The sequence below is a fragment of the Phyllobates terribilis genome, unplaced genomic scaffold (genome assembly GCF_046119375.1).
Source record: "Phyllobates terribilis strain yellow unplaced genomic scaffold, ASM4611937v1 Scaffold_3__8_contigs__length_932513732, whole genome shotgun sequence".
Classification (NCBI taxonomy): Eukaryota; Metazoa; Chordata; class Amphibia; order Anura; family Dendrobatidae; genus Phyllobates; species Phyllobates terribilis.
Genome location: NW_027362763.1, coordinates 930,492,206 through 930,517,695, shown reverse-complemented (window position 1 = coordinate 930,517,695; position 25,490 = coordinate 930,492,206). Strand labels below are relative to the sequence as shown.

The 25,490-nt window shown below is 47.8% G+C and overlaps 1 protein-coding gene across 5 annotated transcripts in view; it reads left to right on the top strand.

Moving 5' to 3' along the window:
* IPCEF1 (interaction protein for cytohesin exchange factors 1) overlaps positions 1-25,490 on the top strand; it is a 686,360-nt gene that overhangs the window by 440,155 nt on the left and 220,715 nt on the right. For all 5 annotated transcript variants that reach the window (XM_073672835.1, XM_073672839.1, XM_073672837.1 and 2 more), the window contains one exon: positions 15,908-15,981. In XM_073672835.1, the coding sequence (XP_073528936.1) occupies positions 15,908-15,981 (74 nt within the window). The remainder of the gene's footprint in view (positions 1-15,907; positions 15,982-25,490) is intronic.

The following is a 25,490-nucleotide window of genomic DNA, read 5'->3' as shown; positions in this document are numbered from 1 at the left end:
GGTATTTGTGCTGCCCCCATCCTGTCTCCACCATCCTATGCATGGCACCCCTCACCCCTAATCCTGGTATGCATGGCACCCCTCACCCCCAATTCTGGTATGCGTGGCAACCCTCATCCCAAATCTTGGAATGCGTGGCACCCCTCATCCCAAATCCTGGTATGCGTGGCACCCCTCATCCCAAATCCTGGTATGCGTGGTACTCCTCATCCCTATCCCGATATGCATGTCATCCCTCACCCCCAATCATGGTATGCGTAGTACTCCTCACCCCCAATCCCGGTATGCATGGCACCCCTCACCCCCAATCCCGGTATGCATGGCAACCTCATCCCCAATTCCGGTATGCATGGCACCCCTCACCCCCAATCCCGGTATGCATGGCTCCCCTCAGAGTGTGCAAAACAGTCATCAAAGCAAAAGGTGGCTACTTTGAAGAACCTAGAATATAAGACATATTTTCAGTTGTTTCACACTTTTTTGTTAAGTATATAATTCCACATGTGTTAATTCATAGTTTTGATGCCTTCAGTGTGAATGTACAATTTTCATAGTCATGAAAATGCAGAAAAATCTTTCAATAAGAAGGTGTGTCCAAACTTTTGGTCTGTACCGTACAAAACAATAAACATTTATACTCACCTTTCTTCCCTGTGCTGCTGTGTCCTTTTCTGCCCGAGGCCTGGGGAGGAGTGCGGCGCCGGTTGTCAGAGTATTACTCCACTTTTGCGGACTGACAAAAAAAGAATATACAAAAACAAGCTAAAATGGAAAAAATGTTATGAAACATTCTTTCCAGGGTAATGACTTGTATATAAGAAATAAAAAAAAATAAAGCTATGGACTGTGAAAGACATTTATACGACCAGAATAAACACTCATGTGTAGCTGGTGATGATACCACCTAGCAGCAGCACCTGTTCCTATTGTAAATGCATCTGACAGCATTATCGATAGAGACTAGAATAGATTTTACATTTTTGGGGGCAGAACCAGCAACACGCAGTATAAGGCAATAATACCTGGGTGGATCGGTGTAATACGCTATCCATACTGTGATACCTCCCGTAAAAGAATTTCAGATACGACAGTTAATATTCCATAACTTAGAATCTATTTGAATTGTCCTTCCCATTATTAAGGAGTGTCTCTCCTATACTGTTATTGCATATGCAACGACTTCAAGGGCTGCCAAAAATTAGGATGCACTCCAATACACATTTGAAGAGACTTAAAAAAATAAATAAAAACATAGGATCTTTCTTTAGTATAAAAACCAGACTCGCCAATGTAACTTCAATGTAATCGCCGGGTGCGCCGTTCTTTTTCTAGTTGTAGGAGCTCCCATCTGCAGAACTCCTTTCTTGCCAGCGCTTGGGCTTGGGTCTCCTGCAGGAACCCCATCAGGTCCCCCCCCTAGTTGTCCCACCTAAACTCTTCTCCTCCTGGGCAGGCAACCAGGGGCGCTGGTGTCGGGAGTAGTGGGCACTGTTGTTGGTCCTCAAACCTGGCGGACCAGTCGAAAGAGGGCGCTCCGTACACCCACTCGAGTGCCGGGGGCGGCGGTTCCGGGAGAGAGCCGAGCAAGAGGTCCGCAGAATCAGCGCCCAGGAGTGGAAGTTCCAGGAGGGAGCCGAGAAAGAGGTCCTCGGAGTCAGCGCCCGGGGGCCGGGGGTGGAGGTTCCGGGAGGTAGCCGAGCAGCAGGCCCGCGGAGACAGCGCCCGGGGGTGGAGGTTCCAGGCTTAGCAGCTGCTCCAGGGTGTACATGGCTGGGTACGGGGGGTGCTGCTGTAGGAGGCCCAGGAGCAGGTCGGCGCTTGTAGCGCCCGGGACAGGGGAACTCTTCCTACCTGCTTTTGTGCTGCACACGGCCTCCTGGCGCTCATCTGGTTCTGCCTGGGTTGGGATGCCGCTGATGTTACCCGGCGCTGGCTGCCGCCGAGCTGCTATCTTCGCCAGCAGCTCTTTCTTCCATCTGGCGACCGCTGCTCGCTGGGCCCATTCCACCTGTTGGCTCAGCTCCTGGATCTCATTCTGGAGGAATTCGGCATAGTTTGACGTCTGTTCTCTCCAGGGTGAGGGTGGTCGTCAGGTCTTGCAGGCCAGAGGCGGAGGTTTGGTCCTGACCTCCTTACATTCTGGCTGCCGGGTGCGGTCTGTCTAGACTGGATAAGACCACACCCTGTCTCCATTTCTTCTCTCCTCCTCCCCTCCCTTTTCGGGGGCGGTTCCATGGCAGCCTGCTGTCGGTCACTCCCAGGGACGTCCTCGCCGCCTTGACGGACACATCTATGCGGACGGTCACAGTTGCAAGGGGCGGGTTGTGCTTTTGGCGCCATTCTGGGACCCGGCCCACGATGGGAGGTTCCATATTGTTGTCTTTGATCGCGCACATAATGGCGCCCGTTCTTCTGGGGTGGGTGCCACATTCAGTGAAGAAATTCAGTTCAAATAAGTCACACAGTACCCGGTGGCAACGGGCACGAAATCCTGTTCGTGACGCCAGGAAAGAGAGCTGGGTCACCCAGGGGGAATATAGGGTACTCGGTACCCGGGCCTTTTGCCTTGTTTAGGAGGTCATGACAGTCGGCTCCCGAGCCCTTACTCTGGATGTCTCTTTTAAAAGAGGGTTTAGTGTACAGTTTGTCTCGTGACGTCACCTGTGGTTTCCAGTAATGGTTACTGGCGCTGCTGCAGACCTCCAGGGGTGATGGGATGGCAGCTGGGATGTTTCTGCTCCCCACAGGCGGAGCGGGCCCCCGGGGCAGTGTAGGTGCAGATGGTGGTGATGCTGGGGCTTGTAGTGCAAGAGAGATGGCGCAGCGAAAATAACTGACGGAGGCAGTGCAGTCATCTGAGTTTTATTCACAGTTCTTGTTCAAGTTTCTCAGGTACACTGTACGGGTGTCAGCCTCCCCGTCGCACTGCGTCCACCAGACCAGGGGTTCAGCACTTTCTCAGATATATCGGGAGCGCTTGACAGAACCCCGCTTTTGTATGTTCCTTTCTAGACCGACTTCCCATGCTGGGTCTTCTCCCTCCTGCCCTGCGCTTCCCACACACAGTCCCGATCGGGTGCTCTGAAGTCCCTCTGGGCAACCTGGAGTTCCCGGACCTACTTGATGCCCTTCACGGTGACTAGGGTGAGACTGTGGCAACTGCACCATGGAAGTGCAGAAGCCTCCGGTTTTCCAGCCGAGACCTGGAGTAACACGGCTGGTCCAGGGATCGGTTCCCTTCTTGCGGCCTGATCCCTCTGACACTTGGCAGACACGGGCGTAGGGGTGGCTTCCTGCTCCTTCTGTACCCCTGGGATCCCTTATGTTACCGGAACCTTTATCCTCTGCTCCCTTCCTGGGCCTCTCTTTCTAGGCCCCACTTCTGGAGCAGAGCTCCTGAAGAGACTCTGCTCCCCTCCTCCTCTCCTTACTACTCACTGAGTCCACACTGACTAAACTCCACCACACTAAGATGGCTTCCCTTTATATACCTCCTATAATGGTGCTCACCTACTCTACATCCTCCAACCACACCCACTACTGGTTCCCCCTCTCTTTGGTTCCCCCCACTCCAGCCAGGGACAGGGCTCAGCAGAACACAGTGCACCTTGCCCTTCCAGCCGGCCTGGAGCAGTGTAGTGTTGGATGTGGGTGTTGGGGTTCCGGGCAGCACTCCCTCCTTACCTGAGAGAAGGAGACACCACACCTCTGGGTGAGGTGCAGTACCTCTGTGGTGACTGAACCCTCAGGGGCGCTACATATACACTGCAGGTAGCCCTTAAAAGGGCTTTTGTTTTATCAAGAGGCTTAAACACTCTCCCTAGCAGCTCAGCTATCTCTCCCTATGCTTGTAGAACGCAGGCTCCAGACGCAATGTGCACAAAATGGCGGCGGCAGGGCTTAAATAGACCCTATAATGCTGGATGGGAAGCAAATCACAGTAATGCCACAACCAAGATGTCTGCGACATTACTGTGATTGGTTAAAAAGCCCAGCATGTTTAGTGGCTGCAAAGGAGGTGCCAAAACTGCAGGGCGGGATATCCGAATATAGCAAGGCGAGTACACAAATACTCGCAATATAGCGAGTAACCCGAATACCGTACTATCTGTGCGAATAGTAATTAATACACTCTCTCATCACTAGTAATAGGTGAGACAGGTAACGTAAAACAGAGCTATTACTGTGGGAGAAAGATAAACAGTCCTGGCAGTAAATATTTGATTAGTTCATAGATAAGAACTGTGAAAGTTTTATTGTCCGGTGATTGGGGTCATCATAACCCTGGACCAGACCTCAAAGTTCTGAGGACCACATTCCTTAGTTGATGTAGAATAACATCATTAACTGTCCCACAAAATATTTTTTGGACGTGGCAGCAACAAACTGTGAAGGGATGCAAGCAACCGTGCCTGCTTTCATGAATTTGTGAGTAAAGATCACAGTTAAAAAATATGAATCGGTAAACGAGTGCATGGAAAATATCAATCAAGTAAAGTAGTCTGGAAGAGATGTATGCAACAACAATGAACAACACTCATATCCAGCTGATGATAGCTGCATTTACAATAGAGAGAGGTGCAAGGTAACAGTGGTATCAATAGGGAATAGAATAGATTTAAAAAAATTTTTGCAGCAGCAATACACAGTATAAGGCAATAATACCTGGCTGGATTGGTGTAATACGCTATCCATACTGCGATAGCTTACCCGTAAACAAATTTCAGATAAGAGTATAGTATATAGAATTGATTTGAATTGGCCTTCCCATTATTAAGGAGTGGATCTCTTATACTGTTATTGTGTATATGTTAAAATACCCCCGGTGGCACTAAAACCATCTCTGACAAAACACTAGCGGCCAGGACCTCCAAGGCGTAGAGAGACAGTGCATGCCACGTGCCCAGCTTGGATACCCAATAGTTGTAAGGCACAGAGGAATCACACAGGACACTGGTATGGTCACCAAGAACTTCCCCCTCCTTGTCAGAGTAACCTGCGCATCAGGGCCTGGGCACTGCGAGGGTCTGAGAAAACTGTCCCAGACCTTTGACAGGGTTCCCCTGCCTCTACTGCATCTTGTTTGTGTCTCCCTCGCCTCTACTCCTTGGTTGTACAAGAAACTGTGACCTCTGCCGCTAGCATTGTCAAATGGGATTTTTTCTTAATAATTCTTGCCCAATCCAGCCCTTGTTCATTTTGATAAGTCAGTTTGTCAGCATTTTCAGTTGACAGGCGGATACACTTATCAGTTATAATACCCCTGGCGGCACTAAAAACCCGCTCTGACAAAACGCTAGGGGCAGGGTAGGCCAAGACCTCCAAGGTGTAGAGAGACAGTTCATGCCATGTGTCCAGCTTGGATACCCAATAGTTATAAGGCACAGAGTAATTATGAAGGAAGCTGGTATGGTCGACACGGTACTCCCTCAGCATCTTTCGAAACTTCAGCATCTTCCTAAACTTTTCCCTCCTTGTTAGAGTACTCCGTGCATCAGGGCCTGGGTGCAGGGAGGGTCTGAGAAAACTGTCCTACACCTTTGACAGTGTTCCCCTGACTCTGCTGCATCGTATTTCCACCATGGGAAAGTTTTCCTTGTAGTGCGGGTCTAGAAGTGTGACCAACAAGTAATTAGTGTTGTTGGCCGAAATGCGTACAACGAGGGTCACAGGAAAGGCAGCAGAACATAAAGTCAGCCATGTGTATCAGACTGCCAACAACCAAGACTTCCCTGTCCATGCTCTCCTCGTCCTCATCCTCATTCTCCCTCTCCTTAGGCTTTCCATGCTGAACAAATGGTATGAATGTTGTGTGAGTAGTACCGTCTGTAGCACAGAAAACCAGCTCCTCTTCCTCATTATCACCCAATCCGTGTTGAGATGAGATGAGGCTGGGCTGTGTAGCATCACCCTGTATAGTTTCTTGTTCCATCTCATTATGCTCTGCCTGCAATGCCTACTCTTTAATTGTTTCAGTAGACCGAGAAGCGGGATGGTGATTCTAATTATGGTGTTATCGCCGCTCACAATCTTGGTGGAGTCCTCAGAGTTTTGGAGGATGGCACCAATGTCTGAAATTCATGCCCACTCATGAGCCCTTATGTGTGGAGGATGACCTGAATACTGACGGGCGTGTTGAAGCTGGTACTCAACAACTGCCTTCTGCTGCTTACAAATCCTTCCCAACATCTGCAACGTTGAGTTCCAACACGTGATGACATCACACACCAGTAGGTGAGCAGGAAGCTGCAAATGCTGCTGAAGCACTGCGAGGGCTGCAGAAGCTGTAGCTGACTTTCTGAAATGGGCACACAAACGGCGTATTTGGATAAGCAGCTCAGGCAGATCCGAATAGGTTTTGGGAAACTGCTGATCCATTAGATTGAACACATGGGAAAGGCATGGTACGTGTTTAAGGTTGCCAAGCCTCAGAGCCACCACCAGGTTCCGGTCATTGTTACACATGACCATGTCTGGCTGCAGGTTCAGCGGTGAGAGCCACACATCTGCCTGCTCTGTTACATCTTTCAATAATTCTGCAGCAGTATGTGGTTTGTCACCTAAGCATATGAGCTTCAGCACAGCCTGTTGCCGCTTAGACAAGGCAGTGCAGCAGTACTTCTAGTTTCCGACTGATGTGGGCATTTTGGGGATGGAGGCTGAAGAGGAGGTGGAGGTGCAGGAGCCTTATAATGTGGGGGCAACACTGATTGACCCAGGGCCCCCATTACTTGGCGTCAGGAGGACGTGTTCCATCCAAGGATCCGACTGGGTCTCAACTTCCACAATATTAACACAGTGTGCCATCAGTGAGATGTACCGTCCCTTGGCAAAAGCACTTGTCCACATGTCCGTGGTTAGGTGGACTTTCCCAGTAACTGCGTTGTTGAGGGCACGGGTAATGTTCTGGGACACGTGCTTGTGTAAGGCAGGGATGGCACACTGGGAGAAATAGTGGCGGCTGGGGACCAAGTACTGAGGGACGACCGTCGCAATGAGGTTGCGGAAAGCTTCCATCTCCATAAGCCTAAAAGGCAACATTTCCAGTACAAGCAGTCGAGAAATGTGTCAGTTTAGTATTGTAGACTGTGGGTGGCTGGCTTGAATTTGCGCTTATGTCAAAAGGACTGGGGTACGGACAACTGAACCCTGCGCTGAGAGAAGGACATGGGCATGGTTGCTGATGGTACTGGTTGCAAGTGTGCAATGACAGGTGCAGGGTGAGAGGCATCTGCGCCATGGACAGGGGATTGAGATGCATACACAACAGCGAAAGAGGCAGTGGTGTCACCCGCAGACACTGTTTCTGGACCCTGGCGTTCGGCCCACCTAGTCGGGTGCTTTGCTGTCATGTGCCTGAGCATGCTGGTGGTGGCCAGGCTGGTAGTTTTGCTGCCCTGCTGATGCTGGCAAGGGATATGTTGCAAATGGCCTTTTTGGGGTTATCTGGACAGTCTTTAAAAAAGAGCCAGACTCTGGAAGGCCTAACAGTTGGACTGGCAACTTTACTCATGTTGGTGTTCTGGAGAACAGTTGCCCGCCTTCTGTCTGTGGCCACCCCACTGCTTGTGTCTGCCTGTTGTGTTGGGTGCTACGGCTCCCTCCCCCTGTGCGCTGCTGTCCTCGCTATGCATGTCACCTTCCCAGGTTGGGTCAGAGACTTCATCGTCCACCAACTCGTCTTCCACGTACGCACCCTGGGCCTCCTCCTGAGATGCTGGAAATTGTGTCTCATCATCATCCACCTCTTGAGACAGTAATTGCACTTTCCCACCTTTGCCTTTGTGTGACCGTGGCTGCTCAAATATTTGGGCATTGCTACTTGCTATCTCCTCATGCCCCACTTCAAGCAAGCTGGGCGAGGGGCCCGAATCTATAAATGGAAAAGTGGACAGCTCTTCTGAGTGTCCAAGTGAGGGATCAGTTGTATCCAGGCAGTCGGCATGGTGGGAGGAAGGAGGATCTGTGTGAAGAATTAGTGGTCAGACTCACGGCTAATGAGACTGGACTGTGTGGAAGACAGGGTGGTGGTGGTGACAAACTGAATGAAAGCATTATGTTCTATCCAACCAATGAACTTTTTACACTGGTCTGGCTTCGAGTAGTGTTCCGTGGCCCCCTGAAATTGGGACAGGAAGGTAGTTAGAGATGATGTGGGTGCTTCTTGTGCTCCCTCAGCAGGCACAATTTCAGCTTGCCCAGGGCCTCGGCCTCTGCATGCACCATCACCATTATGTCCACTTGCCCGTCCCTTGCCTCGCGCCTTGCCCATTTTAAATGGAGTATAATATTTGTCACATTCCCAAAAATGTCAGGATTATTACCGCAGTAATATAGGATCACGCCTGATGACCATGGTTCTAGGCAGTGGCCTAATGATATGGTTTTGGTCTGCAACTGCTGATGTGACTGTTCTACAAGTGAGATCTGCGTGGAACACTGGATTATTTCAACATGTTGGACATGTGAGGGATGTGGTTGTTTTTTATTTTTGCTTTTTTACAGGAGACAAGGGCTTCAATGAGTGGGCGTTGGGAGAGTAGATGGAGTATTATGCCACTTTTACGGGCTCACAATAAAACATACAAAAACTAAACCAAAATGGATTTTCCTGGGAAAAATGTTAAGGAACATCCCTTCCAGGGTAATGACTTATATATAAGGCAAAATAAATAACCAAAAACAAAAATTATCCTCCACACCTTGGGCTATGTTCACAAGTAGCATTTTTTGCTGATGGTGGTAGTTGTGATTGTGCAACGACAGGTGCAGGCCGGGAGGCATCTTCGCTTGCACCATGGACAGGGGATTGGCGTGCATGGAACAAGCAGTGGTGTCACCCGCAGACACTGTTTCTGGACCCTGGGGTTCGGCCCACCTTGTCGGGTGCTTTGCTGTCATGTGCCTGAGCATGCTGGTGGTGGTCAGGCTGCTAGTTTTGCTACCCCTACTGATGCTGGCCTGGCAGATGGTGCCAGTGGTCTTTTTGGGGTTATCTGCAGAGTCTTTAAACAACAACCAGACTCGGGAAGACCTAACAGTTGTATTGGCAACCTCCATCATGTTGGTGTTCTGGGGAACAGTTGCCCGCCTTGTGTCTGTGGCCACCACACTGCTTGTTCCTGCCTGTTGTGGTGCTACGCCTCTCTCCCCCTGTGTGCTGCTGTCCCTGCTCTGCATGTCACCTTGCCAGGTTGGGACTTCATCGTCCACCACCTTGTCTTCTACTTCTGCACCCTGGTCCTACTCCTGACTTTCTGGCAATTGTGTCTCATCATCATCATCCAACTCTTGTGACAGTAATTGCACTTTTCCACTGTCACCTTTGTGTGACCGGGGCTGCTCCAATATTTGGGCATCGCTACATGCGTTCTCCTGTTGCCCCACTTGAAGCTGGCCGGGTGAGAGGCCCAAATCTATGAATGGAAAAGTGAGCATCTCTTTGGAGTGCAAAAGTATGGGATCAGTTGTCTCTGGGCACTCGTCATGGTGTAAGGAAGGAGGATCAGGGTGAGAAATATGGGGTCAATACTCACAGCTACTGAGACTTGACAATGTGTAAGACAGGGTGGTGGTGGCAAAGTGACTGGAAGCATTATCTGCTATCCAACCAACTCTGTGACGCCTCTACTCGAAAAGCCCTTTTCTTTACCCTGGGAGATGGGGGGACTCTGAGTCGGATCCTGTGATGGAGAGATGGGGTGCAGCCGTAGCCCAGACCCGACCCGTGCTCAGGGCCGTCACAGTTAAAAAAAGGATGGTGTGGGCTTATCCGGGTTGAGTGGCTGATTTTCGACTACGCCACCTGTGGCACCTGGTGAAAGCCACCAGCGCCGCTGCAGTCCGCTGAGGCATGGTGGTTTGGCGGCCATAGTTATTACTACTCCCCACAGGCGGACCAAGGCCTCAGGGCAGAAAGACAGGAGGATAGGGGTAGTAGTGGAGGAGTACGGGCGCCGCGTCGCACGGTGTGACGCAGAATAAACAGTCCGGAGGCCATAGGGGTGAACTTCCAAGGCTTTACTCACTTTAGAGTTGGCAGAAGGAAGGCGACTCCCTGATCCCCGCGGAGTCCTGCGGTCACCAGGGACGGGGGTCCGACAACCTCCGAGTAAGTCCAGCATTCAATCGGGACCCTACACCAGAGTGTTCCTGAACTACAGACCGAATCCTTTCCTGTCCGAGTGTGTGAGAATAGGCCGAGTCTCCCTCTGAGCTCCTCTCAGAACAAGGGTACGGGTAGCAGCTCCGCTCCTTCCGATACCCGGTGGGATCCTCAGGGCCTACCGGGCTTTCCCAACCAGGACATGAAGTAGCAAGGTCGGGTGTCGGGGGCCGGTACACCTCTTGCAGCCGGACTCCCTCTGAATATATCAGCTGGTGAGGACAGGTGGCGTATGCCGCTCCGTCTGCATCCTCCCCGGGATCCATTTGCTATGGAGCCACACTACTAAGCTCCGGGCCTTCTTGGTCGTGGTCCTTGACCGGGTTGAGACATTCCTTGTCTACAACCTACCCCTCGTCCCAAGGCCGGGGCACGAGGGCTGTGTCTCCATCCGATGCAGGCCCACACAGGATCCACGCTCAGGGTGGGAGATCACAGTACCTCTCAGCAATTGACAGCATAGAGACAGTCAATCTACGATTGAAGACAGTCAAAGATGGCTTTGAATTAAATATGAATTTTAAAGTGTCACTAAATTGTGAGTCCTCCACCCTCACCCACTAACTGGTTCCCCTATCTCTTGATTCCCCAGTCTCCCTGTAACCAGGAGGGCAGCACCTAGTGCATACTAGCCCCCTCTGGTGGAGAAATGTGGTGTTGGATGCAAAGGTTGGGTCACGACTATCAAACTGTTCTTACCTCAGAGGAGGAACACTACACTCCATTAGAGAAGTGCAGCATCCCTGTGGCGGTCGAACCCTCAGGGGCGCCACACAACAACCTTTTGACACTGCTCTGGGTTCAATAGTGGTGTGCTTGCCGTCCCTTGCCACGTGCCTTGCCCATTTTAAATGGAGTATAATATCTTGAACAACCCCTAGAAATTACTGCATTTGTACTGCAGTAATATCTGATACGTGTGACGGGACGCCCACGGTTTTAAGCACCGCCCTTCTAGTTTAGTATTACTCAGTGACCACGTGTGAATAGGTTCACTTACCACACTGCTGACAAATTGTAAATGGAGTACAATATCTTGTACGTCCTCTAGAAATGGCTTGATTTGTACTGCAGTTGTGTGTGATACGTTTGACGGATGCCCACGGTTTTAAATAGTGGGCTTGTAGTTTCCTATTATTCACAGCGACCATAGCTTCACTGATAAACTGCTACAAACTGTAAAGGGAGGACAATATTTTCCATGGTCACTACAAATAGCTGGATTTTGTACTGCAGTTATATGTGATACGTCTGACGGATGCCCACGGTCGTAAATAGCAGGCTTGTATTTTCCTATTATTCACAGTGACCACATGTGAATAGCTTCACTGACACACTGCTACAAACAGTAAATGGAGGACAATATTTTCCACGTTCACTGCAAATTTCTGGATTTTTATAACTGTAATATGGGATCATGTCTGATGATGGAAAAGATCTGGCTGTATTCTGCAGTGCTTAAAAACATATGGAGCAGTAAATGTTGGACTCTATTACTTTTTTAGAAAATAATCAGAATTAAGATAAAAAAAATTAGCCCTGTCCCCTGTTATCTGTGGCTATGTCTATGGATATCTGTAACAGCAGGACAAGACAGAACATGCAATGGACCCTGTTGTGCTGTATACACTGCCACAAACCCTGCCTGCCTGCCTCCTGCTTTCACCACTGAATATATGCAGCTGGATTAGTCCTCAGAAAGACTGTTGGTTCAGATGGATATGTATCTTGCCGTGGAATACCTCTATCTAACTATTACACCACCAATTCTGTCCCTCACACAGCAGCATCTCTCCCTATTCTGCTTGTCTGAAGGTTAGACCGTGACGAGTATAGGGGCACCAGGTTCTATATAGACCCGATGACAATATGCGGCCAGCCAATCACTGTAATGCCACAACCAACAGTGTGTGGCAAATAATCCCTGCATGTTCATTGGCTCTCTAAAGAGTGCCAAACATGCAGGGCAGGGAATTGAGCTCCCGCCTGAGAAACCCGGAAATACTCGCCAAGCATGTCAAGCACGCTCACTCATCACTATCAGCGACCAAGCGTGAATAGGTTTGAACACACAACTAGCAGACTTTAAATGGAGTATAATATTTGTCACGTTCCCAAAAATGTCAGGAGTATTACGCAGTAATGTAGGATCACGTCTGATGATGGACAAGTTTCTCTGCTTACACAATACTGCAATGCTATTAAAATCAACTAAATCTGGCTGTATGCTGCTAACAAGCAAATGGAGCAATAAAAATTGTGTATTATATTGCTTTACAAGAAAATAATCAGGACTAAGAGCAAAAAGATTATTAGCCCTGATATCTAGGGCTATAGATATGAGTAATAGCAGCAGAAGGAACGTGCAGTGGACCCTACTTTGTTGTATACGCTCTCCACAAACTCAGCCTGCCTAACTATTGCTATCGCTAGGATTAATATTCATTAGAATTATTCCTTAGAAGGACGGTTAGTGTAGATTTCTAATGCTGTGTAATACCTGACTAAAACAACTGCCAATTCTCTTCCTCACTCAGCAGCACCTCTCCCTACTCTGCCTGTCTGCCGGGTAGACTGTGGCAAACATAGGGTCCCGGGTCTTGCATAGACTCAATGGCACTATGCGGCCAGCCAATCACTGTATTGCCACAATGAACATGGCTGCGGCATTATTGGCAGATAACCCCCGCATGTTAACTCGCTGTCTAAACTGCACCAAACATGCGGGTCGGGGACTCGAGCTCCTGCCCGAGCGTTTCAAAAATACTCGCCGAGCACCGAGCATCTCGAGCGCTGAGTACTGAGTACCCAAGGGGCCAGTGGCTGAGGCCGAGGCCGGGGCCCATGGCTGAAGGCCGGTGTTGGGCTATGAGCGGTGTCGGGCGGCGAAGCAAAGCGGCCTGTACAGCTTTCTGGTGACCTACAGGAAAATGGCCACCGGTGCTCCCGGACCGCGCATGCGCCGGGTCGGGCGGCCATTTTCCTGTAGACCACAGTCCTAGGAAGATGGCCGCGCACACCGGAAAGCTGTGCAGGCCGCTCTGCTTCGCTGCCCGACCCCAGCCGCTCTGCCTCACCTCTTCTTCTGCTGCCTCTACCACCACCACGTTCCTGAAGGAGGGAGGTCCCTGCGATCCCGCTCCACCACCGCAATCAATGTTCGGACCATAAGATTCACCACTTCTTGGTACAGCCCCATTATGCAGATAATCCCTCTTCTCAGCATCCTCTTTATAGAACAGCATCCTACAGTACAATACTGTACACAGCCCCCCATATATACAGCACCATAATGCAGTACAACACTCCTTTCAGCCCCACTAAATGCTATCCCATCATGAAGTACATTGCACCTCAGCTGATACAGCCTCTTCATGCAATACATTGCTTATCAGAACCTCTAGATATAACCTCATTGTGGAGCCTTCTTCTGCAGTACATCATTCATTTTAATCCTGCACTCCTTTCAGGAGGGATAACAAGACATGTGCCTTCAACAGACGCGCATACAATGCAGCTGCATGGGCGTGTATTACACATTTTGATGTGGCTACAGATCATGACACAAAATGGGGTGACCAATTCATCACAATTCTCATTAATTAACTGTAAATGGGTAGCACAGTGGCTCAGTGTTTAGCATTGTAGCCTTGGTGCTTTGGGGTCCTGGGTTTAAATCCCAAAAGGACAACATCTGGTTGTATGTTTTCCCCATTTCCTCCCATACTCCAAAGAAATACTGATAGGGAATTTAGATTGTTAGCCCAGTGAAGATCTGAGGTTGTGGGTTGTAATAATCACCTATGCAGGTTAACAATGCAATAATATTTTATTCCTTACATCCATGGTTTTACAACAATTCCAGGTAAATGGCCAAAATATATTGTCTTTAGTCCACAAGATCCCCTCCCCGGGGTGGTAGTTCCACTGCATTTGCACCAGGTGATACTCACTGTCTCCCAAATTTTGGTTGGCCCACAGATTTCATATCTCCAGCAAGTATAGTCTGTGGCCACAGTCCACGCTCCTCCAGATGAGAGATAAAATGATAAAACCTTAGGTATCCAGTAGCAGTAGTCTTTAAGAAATTTCATCAAATCCAGACAACAGACCCCACAACTGTATCACGTTTATCCAGCCCAGTTGGCAACTAATCTCCAATCTCCATAGGCCATCCATCCATATATGGGCTCCAGGACCTCAGCCTAGATCCTTTCCCTTTGATGTCGTTGCACACACCTGACTTAACATGTGGCTTATTTTCCTACTTCCCTGGGATCAGCCCTCTGAATTGGTAGAAGTGTTCACCCCTCCCCCCTCCACACCACCCAAAGGTAACTGTGCATTGGTGGAGGTATTTTTGTCAGGTTATAACCCATCACCTGGGACAACATGTGAGACTCCCTGTGGTGATCGCTCCACTGGGTCTGCTATCGCCATCCACACAATGGGACTAGTGGCTGGTAGTACAATGGCTTAAGGCTCCTGGGAGACTAATGAGATTAATGGAATGATTGCTTTCCTTGATTACCAATCTTGGCTTCTGTATGCATAAGATCCAGCCTGCACGTCTTCCTCTGCTTACTGTCACCAAATGGAAACAGTGATTCTTGAGGCTGAACTGATGAGCAAACAAATTTCTAATAAAACACAGAAAGCCAATCTCTAATAAAACACAATAAAATCAACGGAACAGGTGCTCCGTGCTGGAAAAAGTCTGCATCTCTTAGACCCACGGACTCCGCTCTTATTCCATTGGTTCAGTTGTCTTTAGAACAAGGCTAACTCCTCACAAACCCCAATGCTGACAGTGATGATAATGTCTGTAAAATTCTGTAGAATTAATGGAGCTATAAAAGCAAGAATAATAAATAAACTGTGATCTGAACTTGCATAATATTCCTCATGTGGAATTTTATTAAATACTTCTTAGAAATCACTCAAATAAGTTATTATATAACTCCAGAACTTAGTTCTTCTCAGATTAATTGGTTGGCACTATACTAATTGATAACTATCCAACCGACCACTTTTTATAAAAGACGACCGCTTTATCTAGATTTCCTGTATAATGTTTTATTACACTATTTTTAAATACAATATGTGGTTGTCCTCTCCAAAAAGTTTCACTCTCTTTTATTTATTGATCCCACTTACATACGTCCATGTTCCAAATTGGGCTAACAATCTCCTTTCTCTTTTGCAAACAAAAACATTAGCCAATTAATTTATTTTATTTTTGAGTGTGGTAGGAAAACAGAGTACCTAGAAAAACAATGTAAACACAAGCAGTACATTCAAGCTCTAAACTGTTAGCAAAGCTGTCTCATAGAGCAGCATTGGGAGCGTGCAGTTTCAGATCAAAAATATGTGTGATACTTTTTGTCTGCACTGGCAGTCAAAGAGGAGCAGCCAGAAGCCTGGAAATTGTGACCCTAGGGAGTGGTGCACCCCTAAGATAGATGTTGGGATAATCCCTTTAAACTAAAAAACTTTTCTTGCCTTGCTTCTATACGTCTATATGTCAGTACAACTAAATTACGTAATCTACACAATATATTACTGCTTTACAAATATGGGATAAGAATGCTTAAATTAGATGCTTTTATAAATTAATTGAGCATATTTCAATCATATTTTAACAAACAAAATAATTACTCAAATATATGTACAATTTGTGAATGGTAAAAATTGCATTAATGAAATACCTGCAGCGATAACATCTAAAGTTCTACATTTTAGGCTGAAAAAGCTGAAGGTTTCATCAATCTTCCCGACTTCATTGTGAATCCTGCCATTGAATGCAAAAAAAAATAGTGAGTTGGTGATCATTATATATTGACTTTGTGTTTTTGTACTTGGATAAAATCTTATTGTGATGGATAAAAAGTCAAACTGGCTGGGGCCGGTTGTCTCTATACTCAGAGCAGTCACTGAACCCAGGCTGGCTCCGTCCCTGTGTCTGTAACCCAAACGATGCCGGGGGAATAGAGTTCATTTTCTCCTCGCAGCGTTCGGGTAATTGCGGGTGCCAGGCAGGTTAATAATGCTATCAACCTGCAGATTTACCCCATATCTGCATGCAGGTTAATAGCATTTTTTTTGCTGACTGATTCCCTTTAAATAGCCGGCCCTGTGGATTATGCCTGCAGCTTTGAAGAAAGAAGATTAATCAGCACACAGACCACTTTCCTTTGTTTTATTAGCTTGTTTGTCGTTCTGTTTATTAAAGGAAATCTGTCACCAAGTTTTTGCTACCTCATCTGAGAGCAAAATAATATAGGTAAAGAGACTCCGATTCTAACGATGTATCACTTAGTTTACTGGGTGCAGCAGTTGTGATACAATCAGAGTTTTTAGATGTAGCATATAGCAGAAAGTTTCCCCCGCCCACACCAGGTTCACTATTGACAATGAGCTGCTTATTACAGGAGGGGGGTTTCGTCGGTCTAGCAGTCGCTTGAGCATTGATAGTATTCTGGTAATAAAACCTTTTTTGTAAGTAAACAACTGCACAAAGCCAAAAAAGTGACACATCACTGAAATCTGTGTTTCAGCCCCTATCTCCTGCTGTCTTCAGATTACATAGCAAAAACGTACTGACAGATTCCCTTTCAAGGGAAATTGTCACCAGTTTTTTGCTAGTGTAGTGTCAGTCTGCTGGGGTTTATATATAAGAAAGAAAGAATTCCAGTTCACCAAGTATTGCAGAGAACGACATTGGAGATGAGAATCTACTATCCTCGAAATCTCGAACTCCAAATTACCATCAACCATTACTGGGGGCGGTGGTGGAGGTGAGGGCTCAAGTGGTTCTACATACCTTTTGAGTAAGGACCTGTGGAACACATTGTGAACCTTAAGGGCCCGAGGAAGTTCAAGACGAAACGCTGCTGGGTTAATTACAGCGGTAATTTTGAAGGGACCAATAAACCTAGGTCCCAGCTTCCAAGAAGGAACTTTCAATCTTATAGTCTTGATAGACAACCACACAAAGTCATTCACATTCAGGTCTGGACCTGGCAAGCGTTTTCTGTCAGCCATACGTTTATACCTGTCATCCACAGTCCTCAAATTGCACAGAACAACCTGCCACACCTGAAGCTCCCCCCCCACTGAACGTACCAAACTGTGAATGATAACCGTATGCACCGAAAAACGGTGACCGGCCAGTGGATTCTTGACGATGATTATTGATTGCAAATTCTGCCAGCGGTAAGTAGGATGCCCAATCATCCTGATTTTTGGAGACAAAACACCTGAGGTATGTCTCAAAGTTCTGATTGACCTGTTCGGTCTGACCATTCGACTGAGGGTGGAAGACAGAGGAAAAGGACAGCTGCACCCCCAGTCCAGAACAGAATGCCTTCCAGAACTTGGAAACAAACTGGGTCCCCCGATCTGACACCACATTGGAGGGAACCCCGTGAAGCTTCACGATCTCATTTATGAACCTCTGAGCAAGTGTCTTGGCATTTGGAAGCGAAGGTAAAACGACGAAGTGAACCATTTTACTGAACCTATCTACTACTACCAAAACCACTGTTTTGCCTGCAGAAACCGGTAGGTCAGTAATAAAATCTTGCTAGGGATAGGTAGCGGAAGAAGAGTACCAGACGGACTGATGTGCGAAACATTAGAACGCATGCAAATACTACAAGCAGCTACGTGTTCAATTACATCCCGATGCATCCCCAGCCACCAAAAACAACGAGAGAGGAGGTCCGCTGCTGCCTTACCACCTGGATGCCCAGCAAGCACAGAGTTATGATGTTCCTTAATTACTTTACAGCGCAGATCAGGTGGTACAAATAACTTTCCTGAAGGGCAGGAGGCAGGGGCATTCCCCTGAGCCTCCAGCACCTCACCCTCCAGTTCACGAAAAAGAGCCAAAATAACTACCCCTTTTTGTAATATTGGGGCAGGGTTCTCATGGTCACCACCACCAGGGAAGCTCCGGGACAAAGCATCAGCCTTGACGTTTTTGACCACTGGGCGAAAAGTGACAACAAAATTGAACTTCGTAAAAACAGAGACCACCTGGCTTGCCTAGGGTTGAGATGTTTAGCTGACTGGAAATATGACAGGATCTTATGGTCAGTAATAACAGTAATAGGATGGACAGCCCCCTCCAACCAGTGTCGCCATTCCTCGAACGCCAATTTGATCACCAAAAGACAATTTTTTAGAAAAGAAGGCGCATGGACGCCATTTATCTGGGGACGAACCTTGAGACAACACAGCCCCAAACCCCGACATCCAAAGCATCGACCTCCACAATAAAGGGTTGAGAAACATCGGGTTGACTGAATATAGGTGCAGCAGCAAAATGATTCTTTAAGGAAGAAAAAGCCTGGATGGAAGCATCCGACCATTTGGAAAAATCAGACCCCTTCTTAGTCATGTCAGTAAGGGGTTTCACTGAGTAATTTTGGATGAATTTCCTGTAAAAATTAGTAAAGCCCAGAAAACGTTGTAGGGCCTTCAGGTTCTGGGGACGTTCCCAGTGAAGGACTGCACGGATCTTCTCCGGATCCATCCGAAAACAACAAGTACCCCAAAAACTGCACCTCCTGAACAGTGAAAACACATTTCTCTAGTTTGGCATAGTTTGTTATCCCTTAATATCTGGAGCACCTGCTTAACATACCCCCGATGGGTCTCAAAATCAGGTGAATAAACCAAAATATCGTCCAAATAGACTACCACAAACCTCCCCACCAAATGATGAAAAATATCAGTTATGAAATGCTGGAACACCGCAGGTGCATTGGTCAAGCTAAAAGACATAACCAGACTCTCGAAATGACCTTCCGGGGTATTGAACGCTGTCTTCCATTCATGCCCTTCTTGATTCTAACCAGATTGTAGGCTCCCCTTAAATCCAACTTGGAGAATACCTTAGCTCCCACAACCTGGCTGAAAAAATCAGGAATCGGAGGTAGAGGGTATGGATCATGTATGGTAATTTGATTTAATTACCGGAAATCTAAACAGGGACGTAGACCGCCATCTTTTTTCTTCACAAAGAAGAACCCTGCCGCCACAGGCGAAGATGAGGGTTTGATATGTCCCTTCTCCAGACTTTCCGCAATGAAATCCTTAATGGCTTGTCTCTCAGGGCCAGAAAGATTATACAGTCTGGACTCTTGGGTAGTTTAGCTCCGGGGGTCAGGTTAATAGGACAGTCATAAGCATGATGAGGAGGCAAGTCCCGACACCCCTTCTCAGAAAAAACATCCTCAAAACCAGACAGAAAAGCAGGCAGACACTCCGTAGAGATGGCAGCAATGGAAACATTCAGACAGTTGTCATGGCAGTAATCTCCCCATTCAATAATCTCCCCGGTTTGCCAATCCACCAATGGATTATGTTTAACAAGCCAGGGGATACCTAAAACAATCGGAGTAGGGAGATTTTCCAAAACCTAGCAAGGAATGATTTCAGAATTGAGCTGACCCGACTCTCAGTTTCACATTATGTACAATATGAGTAAATGCTTTCTGTGCAAGTGGCGCCGAGTCAATGGCAAAGATGGAAATAGGTTCAGCTAAAGCACAGAAAGCGAGACCATGAGTTTTCACAAACTCTGCATCAACAATGCTGACCCCGGCTCCACTGTCAACAAACACAGAATTTATTTTTATTTTGCTCTCTATCACCACCTCTGCAGTCAGGACAAAGCGGGAACTGCAGTTTGGCCACAAATGCACCCCTTGTTTATCCAACTCCAGACTACCAAGAGTTAATCGAGTCTCTTTTTGTTTAGGAATTGAAGGACAGGTCCCAAGAAAGTGTCCCTTTTTCCCACAAAAAAAACATACGCCTTTTTTCTTGCGAATCTCCGGGGAGATGTATGATGTAAAGACACCCCCTAACTGCATAGGTTCCTCCACTTCCCCCAGTACTGGTTCACCACCAGACCGCTCCCTTGGCAAAGGTACACAACCCCGACAAGAAGGCCCCAGAGAAGGAGGTCGCACCCATCTATCCCGAAGGCGCCTATCCAGACATATGGCCAAAGACATGGCAGCCTGCAAGGACTGAGGGGGTATCATATAGAGCCAAGGCATGTTTCAACCTTTCCGTTAGCCCCTCACAAAATTGAATTCCAAACTGTATGTTTCCACTGACCGAATCTCCTGCTGAAAGCGACGTAGCTTAGACTCAGCCAAGGCGACTTGGTCAGGGTCATCATAGATGAGGGCAAGAGCTCCAAAAAAAAGCTCCACAGATTGGAGACAAACCGAATCCTGCGTTAACGAAAACGCCCATGACTGAGGATTGCCCTGCAGTAGAGAGATCACAATACCAATCCATTGCTACTCATTACCGGAGGAGTAGGGACAAAGTTTGAAGTACAATTTGCATACCTCCTTAAACACAAAAAACCTGTCCCTACCTCCTTCAAATTTGTCCGGGAGAGCAACCTTAGGCTCAGGCTGGACAGGCCTACCAGCAGAGACCCCCACATTGGTAACCTGCAGCCGCTGAAACTGCTGCTGCACTTCACAGCGCAGGTCATTCACCTCCAGAAACAGCTTGTGCAGCCGCTCTGCAAGCTCTGCAACCAATCCTATACCAAGGGAGAAAGGGAAAAAAAAGGTACATACCCAAAAACACACAGGAAAAAAAAAAGGAACCCAAAGTGTCAGATTAGTTTTTTTTTTTTCCCAAAAAACATGCTCGGCCGGTTATAATGCCACGCCAGGTGTGAGTGAAACACAGAGGGTAAAGGGAAAGGAAGCCCAGCCACTAGGGCAAGGGGTAAGAAGTAACCTTCTAGTCTGGACTATGATCACCCTGTCTCCCCCTAATGTCCCTATACAGCCTCCGCAGCTGTTGCCGATCATGTGCCTCACCCTACTATCCCTGGCGTAAGGCTAAAGCTGGGGGTGGAAGGAGATGAGCACTAATCAACCTCCGCTAGCACTCTAAAGACAAAAGGGAAAGACAACACAGGGAAATAATAACTTAGCTTTAGAAGAACTCCAACAGGGCACATGGCCTCAAGACTCCAAAGAGGACGTGATGCTGCTTCAGCCAAGTTCCAAGTAGGAATGAATACAACCATCGACTCCCACCTAGACACACCAGGTATATATACACCCAGACTAAAGGGAGGTAGTCGCTGGGTCCTAAACACAGCCTCCTATCAAGGCAGCTGTCTGCATTGCCAAACGTGGAGATCTCCTGCAAACCATTGCAGGGCGACTGTCTGTCACCTATGACTAGTGTTGAGCCACCCCCGTAGTGTTCGGGTTCGGTTCGGTTCGTCGAACACCGGGATGTTCGAGGAACTGTTCGTCAAACTGTTCGTCGAACACCTTAGAACACCGTCGAACACCGTTAAAAACAATGACAGGCAAACAAAAACACATATAAACACATAGAAAACACCTGTAAAGGTGTCCAAAAGCTGACAAACTGCTCAGAAGACACTCTCTTTAAAAAAGCCGGCCGGCAAATTCAGCAGCGGCATACACCGGTACCCGACAATTTAGACAAGAAGGAATAGAGCATCACACATAGATTAGATAGATAGAAACATGTCAGTCACACATATAAGAAGCACAGTGACAGTGTTGGTTACTGCACTTGTCATTTAGTGTAAAGGATTTATTAAAAAAAATATTAGTGTTTTCATGCACCGTCTCTTTAAAAAAGCCGGCCGGCAATTCAGCATCTGTACCCGACAATTTAGAACAGAAAGAATAGAGCTTCACACATAGATTAGATAGATATTATATATGTGACTGACATGTTTCTAAGTACAGTGATAGTGTTGCTTACTGTACTTGTCATTTAGTGTAAAGGATTTATTTAAAAAAATAATAGTGTTTTCATGCACTGTCTCTTTAAAAAAGCCGGCCGGCAATTCAGCAGCGGTACCCGACAATTTAGAACAGAAAGATAGAGCATCACACATAGATTAGATAGATAGAAACATGTCAGTCACATATATAAGAAGTACAGTGATAGTGTTGGTTACTGTACTTGTCATTTAGTATTAAAATAAAGGATTTATTATTAAAAAAATTGGCGTGGGGTTCCCCTTAATTTTAGGCTCTAGCGGAGGTTAAGCAGACGGCTGGGGCAGATGTTTGAAGCCTGGGAAGGGGGTAATACCCACGGAGCTTCCCAGGCTACTAATATCAGCCCCCAGCTGAATACATAGCCTTTACTAGCTATTAAAATGGGGGACCCCCCCAAAAAAATGACGTGGGGTCCCCCCTAATTTAATAGCTAGCAAAGGCTAGGCAGACAGCTGGGGGCTGATATTAATAGCCCAGGAAGGGAGCCATGAATATTGGCCCCCTCCCAGGCTAGAAACACCAGCCGTCAGCCGCCCCAGAAATGGCGCATTCATAGGATGCGCCAATTCTGGCACTTAGCCTCGCTCTTCCACGCTGCCCTGGTGCGGTGGCAGGGGGTAATAGGGTTGGGGTTGATGTCAGCTTATAATGCCAGCTGACATCAAGCCCAGGTTAGTAATGGAGAGGCGTCTATAAGACACCCCCATTACTAACCCCATAGTCAAAGTTAAAAAAAACACAAACACCCAGAATAAAGTCCTTTAATTGAAATAAAGACACAATCCTTTATTGTTCTAAATTAAACCATACTTACCATCACGCCCATTCCAGCTGAAGCCAACGATCTCCTGCAATAAAAGAAAAATAATAAAGCAACCTCATCCTTACCTTTCCATGGTTCCCACGACAGCTTCAGCTCTGCTACATCGAGATGACAGGCTGGACCGCAGCAGAACGCTGCCATCCAGCCTGTCATCCCGCAGACACTGAGAAGCGCAGGCTTGCTTGCGCTGCTCAGCGTCTCTCTGTGACGACATCCAGATGAGCCGAGTTCATGTCCAATGAACTCGGCTCACCTCATGCACGTCACTGACAGCGTGGGAAAATTCTCACGCTGAAGCGCTGATTGCAGGAGAATTTTCCCACGCTGTCAGTGACGTGCAGGAGGTGAGCTGAGTTCATTGGACATGAGCTCACCTCATGCACATCACTGACAGCGTGGGAGAATTCTCCTGCACTCAGCACTTCAGCGTGAGAATTTTCCCACGCTGTCAGTGACGTGCATGAGGTGAGCCGAGTTCATTGGACATGACCTCGGCTCATCTGGATGCCGTCACAGCGAGACAGTGAGGAGCGCAAGCATGCCTGCGCTTCTCAGTGTCTGCGGGATGACAGACTGGATGGCAGCGTTCTGCTGCGGTCCAGCCAGTCATCTCGATATAGCAGAGCTGAAGCTGTCGTGGGAACCATGGAAAGGTAAGGATGAGGTTGGTTTATTATTTTTCTTTTATTGCAGGAGATCGTTGGCTTCAGCTGGAATGGGTGTGATGGTAAGTATGGTTTAATTTAGAACAATAAAGAATTGTGTCTTTATTTCAATTAAAGGACTTTATTCTGGGTGTTGTGTTTTTTTTAAATACTTTACTAGAAATTCATGGCGGTCATGTCTAATACTGGCGTGACCCCATGAATTTTGGGCTTGGGGCCAGCTGATAATACCAAGCTGGCCCTAACCCCTTTATTACCCAGTGAGCCACCGCACCAGGGCCCTGGATGAGTTGGGTACAGCGCCAGAAGATGGAGCGCCATTTTCCGGGGTGGCTGCGGACTGCAATTTGTAGCGGGGGGGGGCCCAGAAAGCTTGGGCCTCCCTGCGCTGCAGATTCCAGCCCCCAGCTGCCTAGTTGTACCTGGCTGGACACAAAAATAGGGCGAAGCCCCACGTACTTTTTTTTTAATTATTTCATGAAATTCATGAAATAATTAAGAAAAAAAGGGCTTCCCTATATTGTTGTGTCCGGCCAGGTACAAATAGGCAGCTGGTGGATGGGGGCAGCCCGTTCCTGCCTGCTCTACCTGGCTGGACACAAATATAGTGCGAAGCCCCACTTCAATTTTTTTAAATTATTTCAGGAAATTCATGAAATAATTTTAAAAAAATTGACGTGGGGCTTCGCACTATATTTGTGTCCAGCCAGGTACAGCAGGCAGGAACGGGCTGCCCCCAACCACCAGCTGCCTATTTGTACCTGGCCGGACACAACAATATAGGGAAGCCCTTTTTTTCTTAATTATTTCATGAAATAATTTAAAGAAAATTGACGTGGGGCTTCGCCCTGTTTTTGTGTCCAGCCAGGTACAACTAGGCAGCTGGGGGCTGGAATCCGCAGCGCAGGGAGGCCCAAGCTTTCTGGGCCACCCCCGCTGCAAATTGCAGTCCGCAGCCACCCCGGAAAATGGCGCGTTCATAGAAGCGCCATCTTCTGGCGCTGTACCCAACTCATCCAGGGCCCTGATGCGGTGGCTCACTGGGTAATAAAGGGGTTAGGGCCAGCTTGGCATTATCAGCTGGCCCTAAGCCCGAAATTCATGGGGTCACGCCAATATTAGACATGACCACCATGAATTTCTAGTAAAGTATTTAAAAAAAACACAACACCCAGAAAAAAGTCCTTTAATTGAAATAAACACACAATTCTTTATTGTTCTAAATTAAACCATACTTACCATCACGCCCATTCCAGCTGAAGCCAACGATCTCCTGAAATAAAAGAAAAATAATAAAGCAACATCATCCTTACCTTTCCATGGTTCCCATGACAGCTTCAGCTCTGCTACATCGAGATGACAGGCTGGACCGCAGCAGAACGCTGCCATCCAGCCTGTCATCCCGCAGACACTGAGAAGCGCAGGCTTGCTTGCGCTCCACAGTGTCTCTCTGTGAGGGCATCCAGATGAGCCGACTTAATGTCCAATGAACTCGGCTCACCTCATGCACGTCACTGACAGCGTGGGAAAATTGTCCTGCACTCAGCGCTTCAGCGTGGGAGAATTCTCACACTGAAGCGCTGAGTGCAGGAGAATTCTCCCACACTGTCAGTGACGTGCAGGAGGTGAGCTGAGTTCATTGGAGATGAGCTCACCTTATGCACGTCACTGACAGCGTGGGAAAATTCTCCTGCACTCAGCGCTTCAGCGTGGGAGAATTCTCACGCTGAAGCGCTGAGTGCAGGAGAATTCTCCCACGCTGTCAGTGACGTGCAGGAGGTGAGCTGAGTTCATTGGACATGAGCTCACCTTATGCACGTCACTGACAGCGTGGGAGAATTCTCCTGCACTCACCGCTTCAGCGTGAGAATTTTCCCACGCTGTCAGTGACGTGCATGAGGTGAGCCGAGTTCATTGGACATGAACTCGGCTCATCTGGATGTCGTCACAGAGAGACGCTGAGCAGCGCAAGCAAGCCTGCGCTTCTCAGTGTCTGCGGGATGAGAGGCTGGATGGCAGCG